The sequence below is a fragment of the Anser brachyrhynchus genome (genome assembly GCF_964034855.1).
Source record: "Anser brachyrhynchus genome assembly, chromosome: 13".
NCBI lineage: Eukaryota > Metazoa > Chordata > Aves > Anseriformes > Anatidae > Anser > Anser brachyrhynchus.
The window spans coordinates 8,770,114-8,795,874 of NC_137708.1; the positions used below are offsets into that span (position 1 = coordinate 8,770,114).

The window sequence follows — 25,761 nt, forward strand, 5'->3', positions numbered from 1 at the left end:
CACGTGTGCTGCAGCAGTGCTTCCCTGCCATGCCAGCAGGGTGTTTATTGCTGTGCAAGCAAGACTGGAGCTGTTGGACATGCCTTTCATCCTGTTGCAGCCTGCTGGATTAATGGGGCAGGTGTGTGTGCGTGCTTTCCCCTCCTCCCTTTCTATATCCTGTTTCACGCTGTAATGGCCACGGGGTCCGAGCGATCGCTTCATCTAGTACTTACACAGCCCTCACCGCAGGCATTTCTTAATGCCCAGTTGCTGTTCCTGGGTTTCACGTGCCAAACGTCGTGGCGGGGATAAGGAAGTAGCAGCCTCCATTTGCAGGGAGATTGAGCAACTTGCCCGGTGTCACTGCTGGCACCCACGGCTGGGGTGGGGTTTGGGGCTCTGTCTCCAGAGTCTGGCACTTGCAGACTGGAGCACCTTTCCTGTGACAACAGCGGGTGTGAAAATAATGCCTCTGGGGCTTTGGGACGAGGCTGCTCCAGATTTTCGCTAGCACGTGGAAGTGGAAAGTAAGCTCTTAGCTGTCGGTACGTTTGCTTTTCCTGGTTTCCTCTATGTTTTTTTTTTAATCCTGAAAGAAATTATTCTAATTATCTTGGATGCTTCTGTTGCCTCTCTTTCCATTTCCTTCTGTCATTGCATATTTGATTTGCTACCTGAAGATGCTGTTACAGGTTCGAGTTGAGGAATAATTCAAGGCTTTCCTTTTCCTGGGTCCCGAATCATTTCACAAATGATTCTTCAGTACCTTTGTATGCTTTGTGCCCTTCTGCGTAGCTCAGAAGTGACAGGTACGGTCAGTATTGCGCATGGCTCCTCATTTTATAACGCATCGTGTAATTCGGATGGACTTGAATGTAGTAGCATAAAGACTTTGGAGGCCTGCCCTGTGCGAAGGGGAAAATTACTGTCTGGCCCAGAGCAATGGCTTTGTGATGACTGCATTGTGTTCTGGTGCTCTGTGTTTGTACCAAACTGGTTCACTGCCAGGTTACTTACGGCTTATCCAAGCGCTCAGTACAAAGAATGTCAAAAGAAAAACTATTTTTTGTTTTCTGCGAATTCCTCCAGCTGGGAGAATTCAAACCGCTGTCCAAGTGGCCGTGTCCTCTCTCTGCAGACCTGTTTTCACCAGGTAGGGCACGGCTAACGCGTTACTGTGTGAATCTACGTGGCGGGGGGAGTACATTTACTTTGAGGAGGTGCAGCACTGAGACCTGGAAGGGAACTGCCTCCCTGTTATTCCCCTGGAGGCAATGGCTTGCCTCTCGGAGAAAATCCGTCTCCTGGAGCAGCAGGCTTGGCATAATTGGCAAGTCCAGAGCGGGCTGGCCGTAGCCACGACGGCGCTGACCCTGCAGCGTTTTTCCTCAGCTCTTTCTTGCGAGGAGGCTTCGCCTCACTCCTGCAAGACCCGCCGCCCCTCCGTGTTGCAGGTGTGCAAGTCGTCGTTCCCCGTGGCCGTCCTCTGCAGTGGGCCGTCGGCTCTGAGCCTGGGGAGGAGACGCGGGGGCTGTGCCGGGGGGCGCAGTGCTGGCACCCAGCAGGCCGTCCCCCGGGTCGGAGGGGAGCAGCGGGGCCGTGCAGTGGGAATGTTTTAGGCGCGAGGCCGTGCACGTGGGCACAGGCACCCGTGGAGCGCCAGACCTGCCGAGCCTGCCCCGTGCAGTAAGGCTGCCGCCTTCCTGAAGCTCACGGCCGCCTGTGCAGCGCTCCGAATGACCGAACCGGCCTCGTATTTCAGTACTTCTGCACTTTCGTGGCATACATTGTCTGGCTCAAGGGCTGCGGCTGTGCTCGAAGCTTAGGAAGGGCTCGGAGGTCACTGTTGCCAGCAGGATCCCACAAAGGGCGATTCAGTAAAGGGATTCCTTCCCGTCGGCCGTGTCCCTGTCGGCCTGCCCCAACACGCGCGGACACTTAGCTGATTGGCAAGGACCTTGGGGGTTTCTTGAGCACTGAGCAGGATAATCAGATAGATTGTGGGATACATCTGCTTGATCCTATTTCTTATGATTACGTGGTGGGGAACAAGCCTTAATGAGCCTTGGCCTTTCCTGTCTCCTCTGTAAATCTGTTTGACTCAATTGAGCTCTCTTTTGTGTGCGACATCTCTCTTTGTGCTTGGAGATGGAAGCATCTACCTCTGAAGCTGGCTGTGCTTTGAGCTGGGCTGTGGATTAGCTGACCTCCAGAGATCCCTGCCAACTTTTTTTTTTTTCCCCTTTCTTTTTTTGTGTTTGCAGATGGTATAATTGTGGTCCTAACCCCTTCCTAGCAGTGCTGGCAGCGGAGGGGATTTTAGCACCAGCTCACAGCAGCATCACGGCTGTTTTCTGTGCAACAGAGGAAATGCTGCTTGTGGGTTAACCACCTCGCTCTAACGTACTCCCTGGCCCTTGGTCCCGGGAAGCTGCCTCCCATGTGCTGGAACGATGCTTGAGCAACGCTCCCGGTTCACTGCCTGCACAGCAGAGCATCCCTGGGGAACACCCGTACCTCACCTCGGGGTGCAGGCCGTCTCCATCACTCGTAGCAGAGAGCACCACGGTCCTGTCCTCCAGCTGGTCCCAAATAAGCTGATCGGAGGGAATCAAAAGCCCGCAAGAACAAAGATGACTGTGGTGGTGGGGTTGCTAATTCTAACAGTAAAGCTATTCAGCAAAGCAGGGAGAAGTTTCCTTTGCACCGCTGTACCGCATGCGGCCCTGAAACACCCTATGGAAAGGCATTTGTTCTGCTAGGCACACATGTGGGTCCGCTATAGTAGCTTCTCTCGCTTTGTTCAGAGGCAAACAAATAAACAAAAAAGATCCTTAAACTGCAATACGTTTGTAATACCTTTTTGTCTTAGAATTTCCCAGCAGATAGTGGCAAATAGCTGTAAGCCTTTTGCCTGTGGAAGCATTTTGGAAAAGAGCTAGTCCTGCAGGAGCGAAGGGGAGAGGTGTTCTTTGAACTTGAACTGGACAGAAGGTGGTGGAGGTTGGTGATGAAGAAAAACGGATTATGAGGATTTCAGGTGGCTGAGGGAGTAGGAGCGCCGCAGGGAAGAATGATAGATTCCAGAAACAATTTTTTTCCCCCAGATGTTTCTTTAGATTTGGCAATTATTTTTCCTGTGATTGTTTGCTGCAGGTTTTTAATGTGAAGAATTGCATGTGTGTAATGGAGGATAAAGTCCCCAAAGTTTATTTATATTTTTCTCTGCACTGAAGCACTTCCCTCCCTCACAGAGCTTTATTTTATCTGATGTCTTTTTGTCCTTCTCCCAGTAAGAGAAGTGCCTAGGTCATGCCAGAGCCATTATGAGCAGCGTGTAGCATCCAGGGGCGGGTGATGGATGATCCATTTTCCCGAGGACACCAGCACAAAGCACAGTTGTCCCTGCAGAGCACCACGTCTGTCTTCTGGGGTGCCATAAATCCTTTAGCGAGGTGCTTCTTGGCGAGCTTTCCAAGACACGGGATGCGATACGTGCAACTGCAGCCGCTGAGGAACGGGAGGATCTTCCTCGTGCTGCTCTTTCCGTAGAGGTCGTGACTTGGTAACCCACGCTCTGTAAAGTTACTCCAAGCCGTAGACGTGAGCGAGTGTGGGGCAACAGGGCTGAGCTGTTAGCGGCTCTCGGAGTGTGGTATTTACATGCCCAAGCATCCGGCTGTCGTGCACAGCCACTTCTGTCGTTGGGTTGTATCCTGTCAGTGAGGCTTTTGCGTTGCAGCAGCGCTGGGGGTGTTTTATTTGTGTGTGTGGTTTCTGGGTTTGTCTGGCCTTTTGTGAACAGACAGCAATGAGGGCTGAAGCTGGCTCTTGGGCACACAGCGTGAGCCTTGGTGATTCATGGCCCCCAACGTCTGCCATTAGGCCTCGAACGGAAACTTTCCATGCGTGGCCACAGTAGAGAATCTGCTCTTTCTGTTTAACTGGGAGAAGGAAAAAAAGTCTTTTTTTTTTTTCTCTTTTTTTACTAGCTACGAAGGTCTACCGTAAATTAAGTAAACTGTTCCCTGAGGGAGAAAGTGTCCAGGTACAGACTGTTCGCAAAGGAAATATTCAAAGTGTCTACTGAGCTCCTAAAGTGTTTGCTTTAAAGTATAAGAGCCAGAGCGATAAACAGAATATTTTCTTATTTGAAAGCAAAAAATACCTCTTGCAGGTGGCAGAAAGTACATGGACCTTCTTCAGACTGTATCCCGCAGCCCGTGAAGTGCAGAGGCAAGGAGCAGGAGCTGTTGGGAAGCCGATCCCTCTGCTCCTAGCACACGGGGTGTGCGGGCCTGGGGAGGGCACCCAGCCCGCTGCCTACACGCTGCTGGCACTGGCACAGGAATTTGAGTCTACAGCAACTTGAATGCTGCTGATTTTTATGTGATGCAGGGTAAGAGCCCTGCTAATCTGGACTTCAGTAGTGGAGGATCCGTGCCTTGTTCTTACGGGGGTTATTCTGGTGGTACAGCCTTGCCAGTTGCACTTGTGAACCAGTCCCAAGAGAAGCAGAGCTGCTCTGTGATCCAGTCGTGGCAGTGCCCCACTTGCCATGGGCTCTTGTGAGGCTCAAGCTGAATTTCTTTCATGTCAGACAACTGAACTAATGTCATCGTGTTCCTGGCTTGGTAGGTCCTGAATGAAGACACATGATTTTTTTGTTTTTCCCCTCACTGACTGTGAAAGCTCCCTACAAATGTGACTTACCTTTTGTCATGCATGACTGCCAATAAACGTGCCAGTGCGGCACTCCCCAGCAAAATCTCATCTTTGGCTGTGCCCTTTTGGTTCCCCTGAAGAACAAGATGCAGCTTCCCATGTCCTTCTTTATTCCTGCTGTGAAAGTGGAGAAAGAAAACTGGGGAAGATGCTCAGGCTTGGTTTTCTATGGGTATGCGAAAATCCTGTTGGATGTGTTCAACATCCAGTGTTCTGAAGGCCTTTGTTTCTCTTTCAGAACAAAATAGTTCAACGTGCTATTTTTATTGTTCCTGTTTCTCTTTGCCATGCAGTATTTCCAGGAACACGTCGTTTATTTGGAAGATATTTTTTGTCGCTGAAATCATGTCGCTTCAGTCTGAAGGAGGGGTTTCACCACCCTGGCTTACCCAAGGAGGCAGGAGTGGTGCACTAAGCTTCTCTGCACCCGTCAGAGTGCAGTGAAACGCCAAGGTTACAGAGTCATCTATAGGTGCAAGGGCTGAAGAGTGACGGTGTCATTTGTGCTGTCAGATGAATTTAGTTCTTCGAGGAAAAAGCCATAGGAAAAAAAAAAAATAGAGTTTTGCTGGCTGAAGAGCAAAGTTTATTGCTGCAGTGAAACAAGGTATTTACCCATCCAGGCTGGCTTGGTCTGAGCTTTCAGGGACAACAACTCGCAAAACTGCGGAAAGTGTGCTGCTGTCTGGCAGTACAGAGCCGAGCTCAGACTCATGGGGACGTGTCCTTCGTCCCTCTGGTAAGTGCTGGTGGCTCGTGTTGAGGAAAGGAGCATGGAAAGTGCCGGCTGCAGCAAAGAAAACATCGCTGGAGCTTGGCATTGAGAAAGCTCCAGTGCCCCCTCACTGTCTGCCCTGGCTCCCTTCAGCTGAAGGGAGATAGCTGCCGTTCTCCCTCACCAGGGATGTCGGCTTGGATGAAAGCACTTCTGCTTCTCAGCCGAGCAGTCATGACCTGGAAATTGTTGAGGAACAATTAATGCGGAACCCCACCTTGCTGCTTTTACTGAGTCACTTTTGTATTTCTGCAGGAGAAAACAAACAAACAAAAAAACAGAAAAAAAAGGGGGGGGGGGGGGGAGACTGACCCAGCTCCTTACAGGGCATCGTTTATACATGGAAGCTGCTTGAATCCACCCTGTCACATAAATTACCGTCTCCGAACCTGGCTGTCAGGAAGCATGCTCACGAGCTGACATCCATGGGGGGTGGCAGTGGAAGGGGATCGGTTTCATGGGAAGCAGGAGGAATTCAACCGTTGAGTGAATACGCTTGTCCTCACGTTACCTCAAGCGGTGAGGGCATCTCGGTCCTGCCAGAGGCAAGCTCCGGTGTGACCTTCGCTCATCGCGCTGCCCTTGTCCTGTTCCCTTCGGTAGCCGCAGGACCGGGTCTGACGTCTGGAGCAAGCCCCCGTCCTGCTTCATTTCAGGCAATTAGCGCCTGGCCCAGCAAGAGGCCCTGGAGCAGGGGCGTTAGGGTTATTGTTTCCTTAAAGGGATAAAAAAAAAACCACTGGCCTTTCTCTCTTTTGCTGCTTTTTTTTTTTTTTCCCAGCTTTGCTGCTGCTGCAGTTGCAACTGGATGGGTCCATCTGGTAGTGGAGGAGCTGAGCTCTGCCAGACAAATCTGGCTCGCTGAGCAGCAGCGCTGGGAAGGGTTCAAAAGGCAGCACCTACCCTTTGTTGTATTTCCTGCAAGCTAACGAAACCAGTGTTTTGTGGAGCTACTTTGTAACCTTGTTGTGTTGGTTTTGGCATGGATGCTTTTATTCCTCCTGTTTGAAGTAAGTGGGAGAACAAAGTGACTGAAATGCCAATTCCAAAAAAAAAAAAAGGGTAATACAGAGTTGTAAAGATGTACCGTGGTGAGAATGGTTGCAATTGTTTGCTGCCAGGAGTTGAAACGCAGGGAAGTGAAACTTGGTAGCGTCAGGGGTGGGTTTCTGTCAGATGTTTTTATCTTCTGGCTGCCTGCACGGAGTCTCACTGCAGTGTTACGAAGGCTCTGTGTGATGTCAGCCTAGAAAGCACACGTTTTAGGCTTTCCCCGTGGCCACATGGAGAGGGAATTTGCAATAATCCAAACATTGACAGAACCGTATTTGTTGACTTGCAGAAAATCCTAGCTCGTACTCCTCTGGACTGCGAGCGCGTAAGCCTGAACGCGATGACTTCTGTCTGCGCTTGCTGCTCTCCCGGCCTCAATAAACCTGGGAACCAGATTCATTTATTTAGGCCCTGATTCAGCAAAGCACTTAGGTACAGGCTTCAGCTCTCTCCTTCCCAGTCAGCCTGTCGGTGTGCTCCGAGTGAAGCGTCTGCGCTCTCCTGAGCGCGTAACAAGCGTGCGCCTCGCCTGCGCTTTGCCCTTTGTCAAGCGGGCAGCAAAACTGATGCCCTGGTATTATTAACGTGATTTATTTAGCTCCCCCAGTAGAGGAGCCCTCGTGCTAGGGTCTGAGATGGCAGTCTGCCCGCCTGCAGAGGTGGGTGGTTCCCGCGGCACCGAGTACTCCTTGTGTCCTGCTCTTGCCCGTTGAGCAGACCGTTGTGCCCTTCTGCAGGGCGTGGGGCAGGGGTCCCCCTTCTGTTTCCATCAGCAGAACATCAACAAGTGTTTCTTCATAGTCTTTTTTTCCGTAATGGTTTTAAGAGAAAACATCAGTCGTGTCACGTGCATCGGAGTGTTTTGGTCTCTGTAGCTTCGCGTTTCCTAGGCTTCACGCGGCTTACCTTCCATTAACGTGCTTCTCCTCGTCGCGAGGGTTCTCAGAGCAGCTTGCGGCACGCGTGTACCTGTGCGCCTGTAGAGCCCGCGTGTGCACACGTGTGTTCCTCAGTTACACGGGCGACAGCAAGGTGAACGTTTCCTTTGTTGTGGCCTTAGGGATTTCTCAGGGCGAAGGTGCTGGGAAGTGGCAGTTGCGGTGCTGCCGGTACGCCTGGCCTAGCTGTGTGAAGCTCAGAGCCTCGCTTCCCCAGGAGCGTGAGGCTGCGGAGCAGGCAGCTCATCCACAAGATTTCAGTCTGCTCGGAACAGCTCCTGAGAGCATTCCTTCTAATCCCCACCCATATTTGACCTGTTCTAGCTCGTTTTGAAGAGCTGCACCCAGCCTGTCCCTAGCTCTCTGCAGAAAGTTTTAGCGCAGCTTTTCCCGTGTACTGAGCTCATCTGGACCGGGAGCCCAGAGATCAGCGAGGGGGATTCGTGTATAGATTTGCCCCACTCGCAAAATCAGAATTGATTGAGAGCATCTCTGTTTCTTACGAAACCCAGAAGACGTGAGCGTGGCTAGATACGCTTTTTTCCTTTGCTTTGAAGTTTAAAACATGCCTAGCAAATCTGATCTTTGCAGTCTGCTCCCCACCTGATGTGCGAAAATGCAGAGGTCTTTCCAGAAGCATGGGTTCGCTGAATCTTTGTGCTGGGGGTGCCATCCTGGACGCAGAGATCTGGGCAGTTTCTGTAACGAACTTGACTCTAATTAGCCTAGAAAATACTTGTAATGTAGGTTTAGCCAATGTTGTTTTTAATGTGAAATAATTCAATCCATGAATCAAACAGCCTCCCTGCCCCACCCCCTACAGCTGATGACAGCATCTTCCCACACTCCTTCCTTGGTAGCATTGTTTGACTGTTCCAGCTCCAGTAGGTTTCAGTTACCAATCAGCGTAATTGCAATAACACACCAATAATAAGAGGAATTTAAGCTTCCTTTTCTTGTAGTTGAAGGCTCTTCTTGCAGAAGTTTGAAGCCTTAATAGCAGTCACACGAGCAACACGCTGCGCCCGTTAAGTGGCTGCAAGGCAACACTTCAGGGGGATGAAGGGCTGGGTTTGGGGGACTCAGAAACAGCCCGGTCCTATCAGGTGGCGGTGGTACCTCAAATATGAGAGTGGAAAACTCTAAGGATGGCTTAACATTTCAGTGGATGCCAAGGACACCTTGAATAGGGGTGTTCTGGGAATCGCTTGCTGTATAACTCGAGTTGCTGGGATCGGAGTAATCAGAGCTGTCGTTAGTCTCGCAGGGAAGCACGGCTGTGAACAGCGAGTTAACATTTTCCCCTTGCGCGTGGCTCAAGTTTCCCCGTCAGGTTTGCTTTTTTGTCCTGCAGGTTCCAAATGTATAGAAGGCCCATGCGGACTGGTAGTTTGTGCTCAGGGGGCGTCCCAGTCCGCTGCTGGAGCAGCGCTGCCGCCTGCAACGGGTTAACCACGGCACCTTGGAGCGGTCGGAGGGCTGAGCTGTAGCAGCTCCTTCTGCTTTGTATACAAGAGAGCCACCGGCTGCTCTTCCTGCCAGCACGCTTCCTACAGAAGGGGGGAAGGAGGGGGGAAGACGAATGGAAAAAAAATACACATATCGAGAAAGACCGAGCGGCGAAATGTCCCTCCTTTGTCTGGAAGGGCTGCCCGCTGGTGCCGCTCCCGGCCGGCCGCCTCTTGGCGGAGGCTCGCGGGCAGCCGGGGGGTCGCAGCCACGGGTGTCGGGGCGTGGGGTGCCCGGTGGGGTCGCTGGGTGGGTGGGTTGGGTGGGTGGGTGGTGGCCCAGCGGGGCTGGCAGCAGCCAGTGGTGCCCGGTGCCCGCCGCCGAGCCGTGTCCTGGTAGCGCCGGCGGCGTCGGGCGAAGGCATTTTCTGTGCAGTGGGCACAAAAATGAACGTCTGCCAGAAGAGATCGATGTGAAACCTTCTCCTTTATTGGGTGGCTGCCCAGGCCTTGTGCTGCAACAGTAAATCTAATTGGTTGCTTCCTCCTCCCATGCGCAGCTTCGTGTGGGAAATGCCCTTTTTATCTACAATGGCTGACTGCGCGGTGCCGCACTGCCAGTGCCTGGGGAGCCCCTCGCCAGCGAGTACGGCTGCTGCTTACGGCTCGAGTTCGGAAAGGGGGCGATTGTCTTGTTGTAGCTGATTCTATTTCTCTTTTTCCTGCAGGTTGCTGAAAAGTGCCTTTCCTGAAGCCACCGCTGCTTGGATTTCTGTCTAGGGCTGCCTCTCTCTTCCCCCCTTTGCCCCCCTTTCTTTTTAATTTGGCGTTGCTTGCAGTTCATACCCTGACGGCAACTCATCCATCCTCTTCCTTTTTTTTTTTTTTTTTTGCTCCCCATTTACACACAGTTTGCTCAGCCATTTTTCTTCCCCGAGTATGTAGCAAATATTTTAAAAAAGGAGAAAAAAAAAAACCTAACATCCTTCTGCTTGTTTTGATGCTCGTGAACCGTAATTTTTAGAAGCAAGAAAAAGAAGGAAAAAAAAAAAAAGTTTTCCCCCTAAGGACCGAGACCATTCCACAAACTGAAGTGCTGCCAGCAGCATATGCTTTTTGCAAGAATAATTGAAACCATTAACTGGAGAGCACAGAATTCTTTTGAAAGTCTGCCAGTTATTTTCAAGTAACTTAGGCAGTGGCACAAAATATAACACTTATATTTTAACTTCTACAATTGCACTTTTAGGAGCTGGCCTCTAATTTGATTTTCAGTTGTTCTGATAAGATTTCTATTTTATGATTGGCTTTATGTTTAATTCTTGTTTAAACAAACACGATTTGACTTAAATGAAAACCTAAGTGCTGATGAATAGGAGTTCTACCAAAGCAACAAGTTAGTTATTTCTTCACGTTTAACTTGAATTCACTTTTTTACCCTTTTTTTAAAAAAAAAAGAAAAAAAAGATCAGCAGTAAATATTGCCCTGAAGAAGGGTGTGATTGCTTGCATTTTAATTTTTGTTTTTAATATGGCTGTAAACGTCTCCCTGGTTCGTGATACAAAATGGCTGACATTAGAAGTGTGTCGAGAGTTTCAGAGAGGTACTTGTTCTCGGTCTGATGCAGAGTGCAAGTTCGCCCACCCGTCACGGAGTTGCCATGTGGAAAATGGTCGAGTTATTGCCTGCTTTGACTCCCTAAAGGTGAGGACTGTCTAACACATGCATTACCTAAGCTCACTTGCTTTCCTTCTCTTCTGAATCACTCGGCGTGCTGGGATATGAGATGTATAGAACAACTGGTTTTTGTTCCGTTTCTGCGGAGAGGTTGCTGTTGGTGTGGGACGTAACTCCCGAAATCTGGGTTAGCCAGGAGTCTGCTTTTCCTTTGCTCAGTCTCATTCAAAAACTGGAAGTTTCAGACAGCTTTTTGTTTAGAAATCCTAGTGATAGTAGAAGTAAGTGATGGGGGGGAGACTCTGCAGCAGCGCTGTTTTGATTGAGTCTGGCATCAGGTGCAATTGCATGAAGTGTCAGAGATCACAGGGGGAGAGAGAAGGAAAAAGAGGATTTCATCCAGAGCATTTTCTGATTTGTACCTCAGGTCTGATACAGTTCTCCTTGAAATGGAGAATTCTTGTGGGCAGCAAATGAAACTGAAATGAGAAAAGTAGAGAACTGAAACCCACTGCTTTAATTTGTGTCCAGAGCACATTGGCTATGTATTCAGTGCAGGGATCTGAAATGTGCTTTTAATGAGCAGAAATAAAAGCAGCATTTTAAGATAATGAATCAGCTTTATGTGTATTTCCTGGAGACGGAGTTGCAATTGCACTCTACCACTGTCCTGTAGATGAGGAACAGGCAAAATATTTGGAGAGTGGTGCTCACAGGGAAAAAATGGCTGTTGGGAAAATGCATTCTGCAAAGGATATTAAAACATGATTGTTCTGCTAGTATTGTCTAAGTTAGAGCTGAGCCTTTTTGCTAGTGATCATCTTTGTAAATTCAATTTTGCAGGGAGTAAATGGTTCTCGGTTGCTTGTCACTGTCGCAGTTCCAGGGGTAACTTTCAAAACTCCTGAAATAGTCAGATTCTGAGTCAGGGCGGGTTGACAGGGGACCCGAGCATCTCTGGGTCACTTCACTGGAGGTCTCTGGAAAGGACTTTTTTTTTTTTTTTTCCTCTCCTCTGAAAGTGGGGCCCCTCAAAGGTGTTTTAACTAGGATGATAAAAACCTTGAGATGACATGGATAAGTGATTGCTTTTGAGAACTCTTGACATTGTGTTTAATGTTTTGATTTGAGTAATTAACCTGTTTGAATATCTAAAAGGAATCTGGTAAATTTTATAAGCTTAAAAATTTTCCCTTGAACTTCAACTGTTGCTTGAAAAGCTTTGGGTTTATTTTTATGAGCATAATGACTAACAGAACTGGTGGAATTATGTATGTGCAGGTTCAGACCAGGACTGGATCTGGTCTAACATGGGCTTACCCATTTTATTTCTGTTTGTGGCTTCTTCATAGTTTCACTTCTGTTCCCTTTTACCAAGAAGTTCAAGCTTCCTATTTGCATTTGGTTTTGCTCTTTTTAATCTGAGTGTATACAATGACTTAGTTGTACAGTGACTTTCAAATGTTCATTTACATTGCTGGCCTGCTGACAGTAAGAGACAGAAATATTCTTTATCAGAGGGGGGAAAAAGTAATGTTCCTTATGCCCTTGAAACTTCTTGAATTGTAGCCAGTGGCGGTGCAGATATTTTGAATGAGGAGATTAATATGTTTACGTTTTATAGCATTCATTTGTGAACCGAAAGGAGTGCTGTAAGGCCGTGTAAGATATTACCACGTCCTTTGCAGCACCTGCCCAATGCTTGCAGCTTTCTGAGGGGGGCACCCGCTGCGTAGCCACCCCTCTCGGTTTGGCGCTGAGCTACCCTGAAAGCAGCGCCCAGTGCACGACGATTCCCCGGTGTGCGTACGGCGTTTGTAACGTGCCCAGGCCCTCTGTGCCGCGCCTTCCTCTTCCTCTGCGCTGCTCAGGCTGTGGGATGTGCAGGACACGTGCGTTCACAGCTCAGGTTCAAATCCCTGCTGCTGGCAAGAGCATGCACTTCTCCCCCATCAGCGCTGAGGAATGCGATGGGGAACACCGTGTTGAAAAAGGGGAAAAAGAGTAAAAAAAAAAATAAAAAAAAATCTGTTGGCTCTATTGGTATGGTCTCCTACAGCTCGGCTTGTTTCCTCTGTAACCGGCTGTTAATAATGTTCTCATTGCAGTTTTCTCCTGACACAGTAGCAGATGCCCAACGTGCGCTGGTTATGTGGCCTGAATTTTCATGGGAACAGGTTCTCCAGATTTTTCAGGCTCACGATAGCCCTGCGGAGGGCCAGCACTCCGCCTCCCAGGAATTGCAGCTGGCAGAGAGCAGACTGTTCAGCACATGGCCAGGGGTTGGGGGGGGGGCTAGTTCTGCACCCCCTCTTCCCCCCCACAGCCCTTCCTTCCTCCACCCTACAACTCCTCTGTGTCTCCCCGTGGGCCCAGGTGCTCTCGTTGGGCAGAGCCTGGTTCTGCCATCCCGCTGAAGGGTGCAGCTCCTGGCCCTCGTGGCAGGTTAACAGGGGTGGCTAGGTGGATGTGTGAACGCACACCGCACGTTTCCCAGCGGAGATAACCGCCCTGGTGACTAAACGCCCGAACAATAGTCTTTCTGTTCTTGGCCCTTGCAAGCCCGGCTCCAGCCCTGTTTGCTGTGGTATCGAGGGGCTTGTGGTCACAACAGCGGCCTCCCTTACCGGGGGCAAGGGCAGCGCTACGCGCATGTCCGGAGCTGTGACCGCCTCTGCTGCCTGGGTGCATAACTATTCCCTGATAGCGGCTGCGATGCGTTGAAGTTCATCTTTGTCTCTCGCCACGCTGCTGCCTGCCGGGGGGGGGGGGGGGGGGAGGATTGTCAGCCCTCCGGCCCACCCCAGGGTTGGCCCAGCGTTGTGCTGAGGCCCCCCCGTTAACGCTGCTGCGTTCTCAGACCTGTTACAGGGAGGTTTTCCCCTGCCCGCCCTGTGCACATCTTTGTGTGCGCAATCGCTCTTCCCCTCCGACAGCTGTTGAACACCAAACCCTCTCCTCTCCGGCGGAGGGCTTTATGACTGCTTAGTGCTCTTTTCATCTTTTCACGCCCTGCATTAGCCGAACATCTGTGTTGCTTTATTGGAGACAGGATATAGGATGCTTGCCGCTAATAAGTTTTCCCGTTGTCTTGCAGTAGCCCAGGGCTTTGTTCAGAGGTTGCTTATCTGCATCCATTGTGTAGTGCTGCTGCTTGTTTTTTCTCACAGACCTCTTAAGCCCGAACAATGCGTTCATACAGGAACTTCTGATAACCCAGCATACAATGGTTTCACCTCACCGGTCGGGTCACGCACAGCATCTATACGCTTACTGCATCTCTGTTGTTTTTTTTTCCTTCCCCAGTCTCGCACAGCAGTTCTGCTTCTGTCGCAGTGGTGAGAGCAGCAGTGCTTCCAGAAGTAGTCAGAACGCTTTGCTGCGCGTTGGCTCACGTGTGAGGGTGTGCTACCTGTAAGCATGTAAAAAAAAAAAGACGGGGCTCTTGGTGAGGTAATGCAGGGGCTTCGTTGATGCGCCGGTGGGATTCACCAGCACGCGCTCTGCAGGAGCGATGTGTAGTTGTAGAAGAGCTTTGGTCGTGAAATATTTGGGTCTTGATTAGGTTGTAGGTGCAGGGCTTGGATCTTGTTGTCCCGGAACTGCGGTTCTTCGAAGGGGGAGTTTGCACATTTGTAGGCAACAGAAGGAACCTTTCTCAAGCAGATTGATACGAAATTTAAAAATAGTTCCTGTGAGAAGCTGTTCACAGATTTGAATGAGATGCCAAGAGATCTCTCACTCTCTACTCGCGCTCCCCCCCCCCCCCCATTAGTCTTTAGGAACAGTGTTATTTGAATTAATTTGCCTGAATGGAAGGGCAAGTGTGCCCTGCTCGGTGAAGGGCAGCTCAGGGGTACCCAGTCCAGCTGCAGCCACGCCAGCCCCGTTCCAGAAGGGACCACAGAGGCAGCTGGGCAGCGGCCAGTGCCCTGCAGTACCCCCTGGGCAGGTCCCACGAGGGCACCTGGGCATTACTTAACAGGGCCATTGAAGAAGAAAGATGTGGTCTTCGTGAGGTGCCCTTCACATGCGGGGATGTCGGTACAGACGGCAGCAGACTCATTTCAGGACAACACCGTGGGCTCATCCTTTTCCAGAGGGAAGACCTTGCCGCCACCTCCCCCCCCAACCCCAGCTGCTAGTTGGTGAGGTGGCGTGAAGTCTGTTATGTTTCGCTAAGGAACATTTGTTTTAGAAGCTCTAAAGTAGAAAATAACATTTGAGCAAAGGAGAAGACTGTACTGTCGTCGCTGTAAACTGAGATGCCCTTTGTGTTCATTCATCAGCTTTTCTCCCAGGCTCGGTATGCCCTGGCCCATGCATAGCTGGTGGTTTTTATAAGGGTCAGGACGTGGTTTGCTGGCTCATGGCAGTTCCTACAAAGGCTTGTCATGGCGCTGGGGTGGGCTGTCTGCAAGTGCTCATAGAGCCATTAACCTTCCTATTCAGATGGGATCAGGCAGCCGCAGTATGAGTCTGTCTGATTCTTAATTCACTGGCCAGCAAATCGTCAGTTGTATTCTTCGGCTTCTAAGGATGTCAGGAAGAAAAAGGAAAAAAAAAAAAAAAAAAAGGTTTGCTTGAAACACAAATTGATAAGCAGTAAGCTGATAGAAAGAGCATTAGCAGATAGTGAGGTGGTATTTAAAGAATATGTGGGTGATACACACCAGGTGTTCAAAGAAGCTTTAATCTGTATTGCTCGTAGTTTGGGCATCTGCATCGTGGCCTCATGGTTTAAAAAAAAATACAAGCCTAGCTTTGTGGTTTTTATTTTGTTTGAATTTGCTTTATAAATAGGTGTTTTCATATGCAGATTAAAGTTTTGAAGAGCACTTTGAAGGACAAAAGATTGTGTGGTGAAAATTTTAGGGTTATGAATTTTGACTTTAGGAGATCAACTTTAAAAATACTCATAAAGCCACTAGGTGTTTCAATGTAATTCTAAAGAAAAGTTGGCTGTGAACATGCATAAGATCAGTAATACAGTTTTGTTTAAATCCTCTGCTCTCTAAAAGAGGTCACTATCTGGTAATAGTGTTCAAAGTCCCACAGCAACCTGAAAAGCTGACTGTGTTTACGCCTGACGCTGGAGTACCTGAGGTTGTTCCTTACAGTTTTCATGCTAATTTGTACTTGTTTTATGCTGACTTCATTATAACTATTTCTGATTGTTACTGATTTGCAATCAAATCTTTTCAACTTAAATAAACTACAAACTGGCAAACAACTGAGAACGCCCACTAAACTCAGCATATGGTTACACTCTTACAGAGGAAGAAAGCAAACAAAGCCATAGAGATATTTTTGGAGAGACCCTGACTGTGTATCTCAGCTCAGCATAATGAAGGTGCAAATAAGTCGGGTGAACAACTTTAAGCCAAGTCACCTTTGTGAGAAACCTTTACTTCCCATCAGTTAAGTCACTTACCTGTGTAGTGGCAGCTTCTGATGATAAGACAGATTTGCAGCAGCATGCTGTTGACACTCAGTGTCTTGTCTGGATGCTTGCAAGTCTTATGGCACGCTTTAAGTGTCTTTTTTTTTTCTAGTGAATCAAATGTCTGGAAGAGGGAGAAATGTATTTAGACTAAGTTTTTATTTATAGGAGCTGTTGTTAATGTGTATTTCTCTCAAAATAGTCACTTCTGCTGGAAGCACCACTCTGGTTTTGACAGCGGAACCTGACAGGTGTGTGCTGGTGAATCTTGCTTTGATGGTTTAAAAGGATGCTGTCTTGAGCTGTCCTCTTGCTACTCTGTCATAGGTTTGTACCTCTACAGCAGGGTTAGCTGGAGGACAGGGTGCCTTAGGTGCTGAATAGTAAGTTGAACATCTGAGCTGAAATCCCCTTGGTCCCAGCTTTTTGTTAAGGTGCTGGACAGGGAACTTAAAGCAAGTGGAAACAGACCTGTGTTACCTGCTGACTCTGCAGAACGGTAACAGACAGCAAGGGGCAGGAAGGCATTATTCATTGCAGCTATTTGCAAAGATGTAAGGCAGAGCCTTTGGCAGGAATCTCTTGTCTGTGCTTTATAGCAAGCAGGTGATTTTGAGGCACGCTATGGAGGGAGAAGGGGTTAGCCCTGTCCTTATCTCCACTAGGTCCTTCTGCAGCTGAGCAGCCTCAGCAGGGAATGCTTTATCTTGGCCTTTTTGTTTCCAAGGATATGTGGCTTGTGAAAAACTGGTGTTGTCCAAGGATAACATGACAAGAAAGACAAGATGTCCATAGATTTCCTTGTACATAGTCTAGTTTTGTTGCTACACTGGGGGGGCGCTCCCTTCTTAGTTCATTGCTAGAAGAGCAGAGGAAATACTGAGAGTATCAAGTAGCTCTGGTGGAAACTGAGAAGCGAGACCCCATCCTAGCGTAGAGGGCTTCTTGGGGATTCCCGGAGATTCACACTTTCTGAACTGATTAGGTTTGGGCAACTTCTTCCTGAAAGTGTTGGTCCTGGTATGCCAACTTGGCCTGAATGGCCTCAGACTCTTATACCTGTGGGGGCTGGATTTTGGGTGCTTGCTTTCCCAGGAGTTCGTGTGCTTTGCAGCGGGTGCTTGGCAAGCTTGGTGCTTGGTGTTACGCTGGGATTTAACTGGTCAGGGAGATGCCGAGCAGATCTGTGTATGGCAGTGTACAGTTGCCTGAATTTGGGGTGCCACTCTCACATGTGGTGTCCTTGGGTCAGGTTCAGAGGCTGGCAGAGGTGTGGGTGCAGACTTGCACTTGAGGGCTAGGCCCCTGAGGTGGTCTTGGTGCAAGGAGCCACACAAGACCTCTGTGGTTTTCTTTTGTCATTTAGGTACATGATTATTTTTTTTTTTATAACTTTTCCTCAGGAGAGTTTCTCAGATGTGTTTGCATTTTCCCTTGAACATGTTGGAAGGCAGAGCCGTGGCCACAAACTTGTCCTGAGACCACACTTCGGAGGCCAGCCTCTTAGGGGAGACAGGCCAAGCAAATTCACCAGTGGGGTTTTCCTGCCAACCTCTCCTCTCCTCATCAGCCAGCCCTGGCAATGCAGGGCCTCTGCTCCTGTCTGCAGTTCAAAATGTCCTGATCTTGTCCCCGTGGCGTGAGCAAACCGCTATCCCAAAAGGATAAAGCCAGCAGCATTTACATTATTAATATCAGCCAAGAGTAACCTTGGTTTTCTGGTTGGGAAGATGATGGTAAAGTGCTGACTGCTGCTCACAGTTGCCTAAAAAAGCAGGAGAGAAATTCTTTTGGGATGTGACTCTAAACCCTTCTGAGTTATGGCGTCCGCTTAAGCACATGCATTTTGAAACCTTTTATGGGCATATTGCAGTGTTGCATGGGCCATGGCATGCCATCTCCTGCTCCTGAGTCTTACTTCCCTTTTTTAAGGGCAAAGCCCTCCAGACCGACGTTCCAGTTATGTGAGATACTTAAGTCTGACTTTAAGCAGTTTAGAATTACTGTGGAAAGCGATGAAGTCCTTGTGCTGAAGTGAGCTGTTGAATCAGGTTTTGAGAGAGGGAAATGGTCCTCTCAGCCCTTATCCAAGGGGAGGAACCGCCTGTAGTTTCCTCTCTTACCTTTGGCTTCCCAGTTCAGGAGAGCTTTCTTCACACATGCTCTCGGAGCTCACAGTCCTGCCAGCTCCGCGTGGATGTGCAAGTACAAGCTCAGTGCCTGTGACCCAGTGCAAACGCAACGCTGTGCTCGGCAAGCCCCAGGGGTTGTCTCTGCACTGAAAGGAGAAAGATGGGGCTCTAAAACCCAGCTGGCAAGCTCTGGCAGCTTTTACATTTACCCTTGTGTGTCTGTGAGTCAGAGCCAGGAGCTGGCCAAGGGAGTGCAGAGGAATTGGTTGTGCCTAAAGTGAGCTCTGGCACCTCAGCGTGCACTGCAATGTAACCTGCAGCATCGCCGGATCCACATGGGGAAGGAGGTTCAAGCCTTCCTTCTTCTAGCCCTGATCCGTAACAGTGGCTGATGCTGGGATTCAAACAGATGCCCCAAACCTGCAAGTCCCTATCCCCAGAGGGGGTTGGGGCAAATAGGATCCTTGTAAATGTGGAGCCACGTTTGGGCATGGTGTCCCGCCTTGCTGCTTCGTCAGCAAATCTACCCAGCTATTTCTCTTGATTGCATTAGCCTGATGAAGTTGGCTGCAGGGAAGAGGGTGGAAGATTCCTTCAAGGAGAATGACACCGAACGAGCACATGGAGTTGGTGGATTTCTTCAGTAGTGTAGCATCGGTTTGATGTAATCCCTTTGCTGACAATAGCGTTCTGCTGCTTGGTTCACTCATCTGAAAGAGGGTGCAGTAATGTGTATTTATGTAATTGAGCTGTTTGGAAGCTTTGAAACAAATACAAACAAGATGTGCCATGTTTTCTGGAGAGCCCATAGTCTGACATCTCCCACAGAACATTTAAATAAGTGGTTAGATTTCCAAGTGAGGAGCTGAGCTCTTTGAAAACCTGCCCCTATAAATATTGTTAAGCTGGTATTAAAATAAATGAATTTGAGGCACTTGGGTGAATGTTGCCCCCATACAAGCACAGTTTTATTTATGGCTTATTAATGTTGTTTTATTGCTGTTTTTAAAACCGCAGAGAACCATGCAGTGACCACTTCTTGTCCCATTTACTCTCTCCTACTGTGTCAAACGATGGCCTTTTGATTAAAGGAAAAGCCAAGGATTTGGAAAAACAGCATTTGAACTCTTGCTGTGATGCAGCCTGCTTTAAAGTGTTGCAATGCCGGTCTCCCTGCCTAATTGCACTTCTTGACCTCTCAGAAGCAGCACAAAGAAAATGCCTTAGAAGACCGAGTGGAGTTGAGCTACTGTAGTAACGAGACTCTGGGTGTCTTAGATGTCCTGACTGAGTAAGCATTTCAAAACCTGACTCTGTCTAAATGAATAGCTATCAAATGTGGTTAGTTCTGCAAACAAGACTGCCTGTTATTGAAAGCCCTCTCTCCTGCAACAGAAGGGAAAATATTGTGCTTAACTCTAGCTAACGTGTTAAGGTGGTAAAATATTTCTACTTTCCATGCGCTATAAAGTACGTGGCACAAAAGGAGTGGTGATCTGTGCTCTCAGGAGCCTTGGCACTTCTGACATCTGACTCTCTGAACATCTGCTGCTCAGTGTCTGGCCTTGGCGTTGGCTTTCAGTGACTTGGTTACTCTGTCCCCACCGCCAGAAGAGTTGGAGGCTGTGATTCTGGACCGGTGGATTTTAACCTCGAAGTGTATTTTCACTTCTGCCTGAAGCTGGCACCTTGGTGTGGCTCTGTGCTGTTTCCTGTGTTATGCGTGAGCTCCAAGCTGGAAAGCTGGGATCTAGAAGTGCCTTTCTGTAACGCTTAGTTTAAAACTGTGGGGGAAGGTACGTACTCCTGAGGGAGAAAATGGGCTTGCTGAGAAATGAGTGTGCTCGAACCAAGCACACTTGCAATTCCCAAAGTTTGTAGCGAAATGTTATAGCAGATGGCCCGCTTACAACGTGGGATATTATTAGAACCATGATCAGTGCTAATAAGGTCATTGACAGTGGGGGAGGAGGTCGGTGTCTGACCTTGTTTGCAAGGTGGCAGCCTGTGCTCTAGGGGACAAGTTTTTCTCTTGCAGGAGTAGAATGCGAATGCACAAAACACGCTACTTCTGCACGCATTAATGTGGCTGCAGAGGAGACAGAAACACCCGCTGCCCAGCCCTGCACATCTGCTGCAGGGACACTGCTTGCTGTGACCCTTGGCTGAGGTAAGCTCACGAAGCACCCTTAAAAAGCGGAGACAAATTCTGCTTGCAGTAACAGCCCCAAGAATGGGAGCCCAGGATCAGTTCAGCTGGTCCTACAGAATTAGTATGCCATCAAAGGCATTGCCTGGTTCCCTGCTAACTGGTTAGTGGCGTGCACTGAGTTTTGTCGTGCCTCTGCTCTCAGCGCTCCCTCTGGGTGGGTCTGCATGGAACAAGCCTTTCTTTTCTAGGCACAGCCTCTCTGTGTCAGCGGGTTCTGCTCCTCAGTGCATGGGGGAATTGGATCATCTCATAGCAGAGAGATTGGAAAAGTAGCTCAGGTTTAGAAAAATTAAGACTTGAGCCTCCTGAACCTTCTCTGAGCCCAGCTGGAGAGTCCCCATTCGGGGTTAGCAAGGCTTAGCTGCCACTGGGATGGCTGGAGAGGGCTGGTGTACATCACTGCTAGGCAGGAAGGGAAAAGGCAGCTCTCGTCCTCCCAGCTCCTCAGTGAAGCAGTGTCTTTTAAACGGATCAACTTGAGGCAGGCTTATCTGAACACTACGTTAACACAGCATTTGCTTCTAGCTGGTCTCTTCTAAACCAGGTATCAGAGCAAACCATGACAGACAGGAGTTTGGGCATCAGCTGGGTTGTGTTAGTGGTGCCCTTGTCCCTGCCCAGCAGTACCTACACCAGGCTCTGACGAGGGTTTAAGCCCTTAGCCCAGATGGTGATGCTTTAACTCTGTTTGTCTCCTTGCTTCTGCTTTGAATGAGCAGGTAGCTGCTCTGGAGTGCTGTGGTCAGATCCGTGGGCTTATGGAGAGAAAACAGCTCTGCCCTGCCCGCGTGGCCCCACCGCATTGAGGGGCTGCAGGGAGAGCATGTGAAGTGCCTGTCTGCTTTTGCTGGGGTCAGGATTCGGCCAGGGCAGTGCAGCCGCGGGAAGGTCGCAGCTAGCCTGCCTGAGAGCGCAGCCTTTATGCGGCGGTGGTTCCTAAGTCCTTATTATCCGCAGGGGCACGGCTGGCGCTGGGAACAATCACATGGAGATTAGGTCCTTAAAGAGCCCCTGCCACAACTGAGCAAAGTTCGAAAACAAAACCTCAGCGTGTAATCTCAACTGCACCAGCTGATCCTGCTGGCCGGCATGTCGTCCTATTGCTGTTAGTCACCGCAGGATCAGAGCGTGAGCTGAGCTTTCTTTCTGACCATTAAGTTCGACTCGATCGTGCGTGCTCCCTTTGCGCAGCGCTGTGCCACGTGCGGTACTGGGGCTCTGCTCCTGGGGGCCCCTTCCGTGTGGCTCTGCGGATACGGGGTGCTGGCTGGGCTGGGGGAGTTCGGCAGGAGGAAGCAAGAGCCTTGCTGGGTCAGGCAATTCAGCCTATGCAGAAATGCCTGAGTAGCCCGGGCAGCAGGGAACTGAAAGCAGGAAATGGAGACGAACCTTCAAGGAGGGCTTGGAAAGTCAGGCAGATATGGCAGAGGTGACTCTCGGAGGTTTGAGGTCAGCTGTAGGAAGTAAAGTGCTTTACTCCCTGTGAGGGAATCTTGTTTCATAAAACAGTGGATTTCTGAGGCGCAGGCTTGTCTTCCGATGCAGTGTTGCTTCTTCCCAAACTCTGGAGTGGCGGGTGTTAAAAATGCACCTGGCACTTTTTGCAGGAGTCCTCCCAAATCTCGCTCCCATGTCACAAGACATGCAGCCTTATTCCAATGCCCAGTTTCTCCTCCTTTCTGCTCTGTGTCCTCCTCCCCTCTGGGTTTATTCGTCCCCAAGCCTTCCTGCGGCTCCGCTGCCCTCTCCACCCCTGTCATTAGGTGGTGGTGTCCGTGGGGACTGAACGAGGCGACCTGGGGAAGTCTCTGCCTCTCCCTCCTCCTGTTGCGTCTGTGGTCACTTTTTAGTTCTCAGTGCATCTGGTACGCTTGCAGATAAGCAGTAATCATCACGGTTACCTCCCCGCAGACTCTGGCTCCCTGCTGTGTCAATCGTGTTGCCTGCAAAGCCCCCGTAGCGTTCTGAGGTGTAGGAGCTGGCACAAGGCAAGCAGGCTGAGTGACTCAGAGGTGCTCAGAGCTGGGGAGCCGTCAGGTTGACGAAAGTAGGCCGGAGATGCCTGAAACGTTCGCGGGGCTGGGAGAGGTGGATGGCAGGTGGTGGGGGCCACCGCAGGCAGGAGGGGAGTAGCTCCGGGGGGCTCCCGGGGCTGGCACATGGGGTGGGGAGGCTGGGCACAGGCACGCCAGCCTGAGCGGCGTGGGCTGCCTGCCCACCGCGCTGTAGCAAGGGGGGGCGGATTATCCAGCGCTGCCTCCCCGCCAGCTCTGTGTCACGGTTCTGTCACCGGGAGCCCACTCAAAACGGTTTGTGAGCCACGGGTTCGGAGCGTTTAGGAGAAAAGTGCCTCGGGGGGGCTGAGAGGCGCATGGCTGGGGTTGCTTCCAGCTGGCGACGCGGAGGTGGGGAGAGCGCCCTGTCTGCTGCTGGGAGGTAGGAGCTCAGCGCCGAGGGCCACGTGGCTGCAGCTCCGCGGCTGCAGCAATCCAGCGAGGAGAGGCTCATCTGGAGGCTCGCTTCCAAGTGAATTGTCTGCCTGAGTTAGCAAGCCTTTGAGGAGGGAACGCAGAAGTGGTCTCCCGCAGAGCCTGTGCGTGCAACTTGCAGACTCGATTCAATTGCCTGTATGTAAAATGCAGCGGAGTCGGTCCTCCTGCAAGGCTCAGCAGAATCATAGCTGGATGCTTTCCCCCCCCCCGTGCTGCCACACGGCCTCATGGTTATGGAGGATCGGTAATTTGGAGATGATTCATAAAGAACGGTAGCGAGCAGTTCTGCGTTGTAGCTCCCTGCAGTGCAGAGAGGCATGGCAGAGAAGGGGACTCTTCACGTGGCAGATCTGTGGTGTGACTGAGGCTTCTCCCAGCAATAGCGTTGTTTTTTCCACCAAGTCTGGTGTATTGAGACTGTGAAAACTCTTCAGGCAAAGACCGTCTTGTTCTATGTTCGGGTAGCGTTCGGAGCAGGACCCAGAGCTGTCTCATCGATGAGTATTTGTGTTCCCACAGACAAAAATCCCCCGTTGTGGCCTTGTGTGATGTAGCGCGGAGTGGATTAAAAGGATTTTTATTGCTGTTGTTTTTGTCTTTTTCTGTGTGGGTTTTTTGAGGAGCCCAAGGTAATGTAAAATCTTTAGAAGCATTTACACAGAATAGAGCTTACATTAGCTAGGATGAAAACACCAATGTAAATGATTTTTGGTGTCTTGATTTGTGCCGCCTCTAGGAAAACGACTTTAAGCGTCCTCTGAGTGTAACCCTGTCAGGAGTAGCCCAGCAAGATAAAAAGTTTTAGTGCTATTCTTTAAATGTTCCTCCTTTGTATCAGAGGTACTTAGAGAAAAGTTTGCATGGGATTTCTGCCCAGGCTCTATCGTAAGTCCATCTATCAGTTTAAACGAGTGAGAGCGTTTTTTCCAGCCGGGTGTTCACTGACGTAGGCACCGGTCGTGCTGCATTCCAGCCTCGCTAATGACACTGGAGCTTCTTTGCAGCAGCTACTCCTCTCACGTGGCCAGAGAGGCTGCAGATGTCCTCAGGAAAGGTCACGCTGCCTTGCAGAAAAATCTTCCCTCACCCCATACGCTGTGGGCCCCGTCTTGCTTAAACGCAAATTAACGTTTGCATCGCAGCTGGCTCTCGTCCTGGCTCTACCTGATCAGGGCAGCGGAAGGTCTTTTTCTTGCTGTCCTTTTAGGAAAGGATTGTGCTGGGTTTGAAGGTCTCTCTTGTCGGTGGCAGCAGCAGAATACATGAGGTCGGGTGTCTGCCAGCTTATGTAAGGAAGTCATATTGTCGAGATAGCTTTTAAAGGCTGTTTTCTATTAGAAAGCAAATCTTTGCATTCCTTTGTGTCTGCGAAAGGCTGAATGGCAGGCAGGCTGTATTGTACGGGTGACTGGGACAAGGATAAGCAGCTCAGAGTGGAAGTTGAGGGCAGGAGTTTGGAAAGTAGAGTGGTAATACGGAAAGGACAGAAAAAAAAAACCACAGTAATTTGATCAGTTTGCTTTTTGTGACTGAAGCCTGAATAAACAAGTGTGTGCACATGGATGTGCTTTAGTTCCTTCCACCTCCCTCAGCTTTTATGCTGTTGAACCCAAATAGATGAATCTGGCAGTTATTAAAAACAAACTCCAAAAAACAAAGCGAATGAAATGAAAGGTCTGGTCAGTTCCATTTCTGTTGGTCTGCTGAGACGGACAGACAGACACACACACACGTCACGTTCACCTCTTTGCTGTTCTGTTACTGAGCAGTGTTATTCTGGGCTTGTACTAGTGCCACTCAGAAGAGAATTTAGGTCAGGATTTCTGGCAGGGCAGAAGTTGCATCCTGCAGGAGAAAGTGGATACATCCACAAAATAAGGCTGTACAACCTTTTCAGCGTCCTGTCCTGCAGCTCTTGTTACATGAGAGGGAACAGATCTAATCAGCAGCTACATGAAATTAACCTTTCAGCGTCTGAAATTGTTTTCTACAAAATGCGTTATTAGTTAATTCCTCGTTCCTGGCATTGTTTGGAGAAAACAAATGTTACTAGATTTTGGGGTCTCTGGGCGGTACATTGCCATAGCTGCTCTGATTTGCGGGTCTGTAGGTCAGCGTGGAATACAGGATGAGCAAAAAGCCTCCTCGAGCAAGCTGCCTTGCAGCCTCCATTTGGCTTCTGTCCTGGGAAGGGTTTATTACCTGACTGTGCTCAGTTAGGAGCAAGGCTGTGGGTCTGCTTCGGCTGAGCAAGGTAGGGAGCCTGAATTTGCACAGGCCCTCAAGAGACTCTGGATAGCAGACTGGGAGGAAGAAGGGTCTACAAGGAGCTTTGTAATGAGGACAGATCATTAAAGTTTTTTTTTTTCCTGTGGCTGAGGCTGCTCTAATAAATCCATCATAAATTAACAGATTTTCAGATGCTGGCACAGAATTAGGCGTGCTGTCCCTTAAGACTAGCTGCCCCTGTGGTACTTGTGATGAGCACACACGACCGGCAGTTAAATATGTCCCGTAGTTTGCAGTGTGTTATTGACCAAATTCTCTTTGCCCACAGAGATGGCATTGCATTGTCTTAATGTCTGTGGACAAATTACTGTCTGTAAAGGACTCGTCCTGTTGTTGCTGCAGCCCATGTACTCCGCTGCTGCTGTGGTGGAGTCACTGCCTTTACCTTCCTTTCACTTGGGATTGTAGCAAAGATTGGTCACATACCTGCTTTCTAGTGCTAGGCATTTCTTAAAGAACACATCTGAAGGAGTTTTCTTAAATGAAAAATCCTCTGTGACTTAAATGTGCATACGTTACTGGCTGTAATAAAGTATAAAGAACACAAACCAATCTCCAAAAGCTAACCAAGGTGAAATATTTGCCTGGGGCAAG

General features: G+C 49.5%; 1 protein-coding gene across 21 annotated transcripts in view; it reads left to right on the forward strand.

Annotated features, from left to right (window-relative positions):
* MBNL3 (muscleblind like splicing regulator 3) overlaps window positions 1-25,761 on the forward strand; it is a 100,707-nt gene that overhangs the window by 25,200 nt on the left and 49,746 nt on the right. For 14 of the 21 annotated variants that reach the window (XR_013938793.1, XR_013938794.1, XR_013938795.1 and 11 more), the window contains exon 2: window positions 9,650-10,626. The exons of 6 other annotated variants lie outside the window; for them this stretch is intronic. Coding sequence is in view for 11 of the 15 variants with exons in the window: in XM_080553614.1 (XP_080409740.1) it covers window positions 10,453-10,626 (174 nt within the window). In the remaining 4 variants the exon portion in view is untranslated. Of the gene's footprint in view, window positions 1-9,267; window positions 9,568-9,649; window positions 10,627-25,761 lie in introns of those variants that run through there. One more of the 21 variants, XM_080553610.1, reaches the window with a different exon arrangement.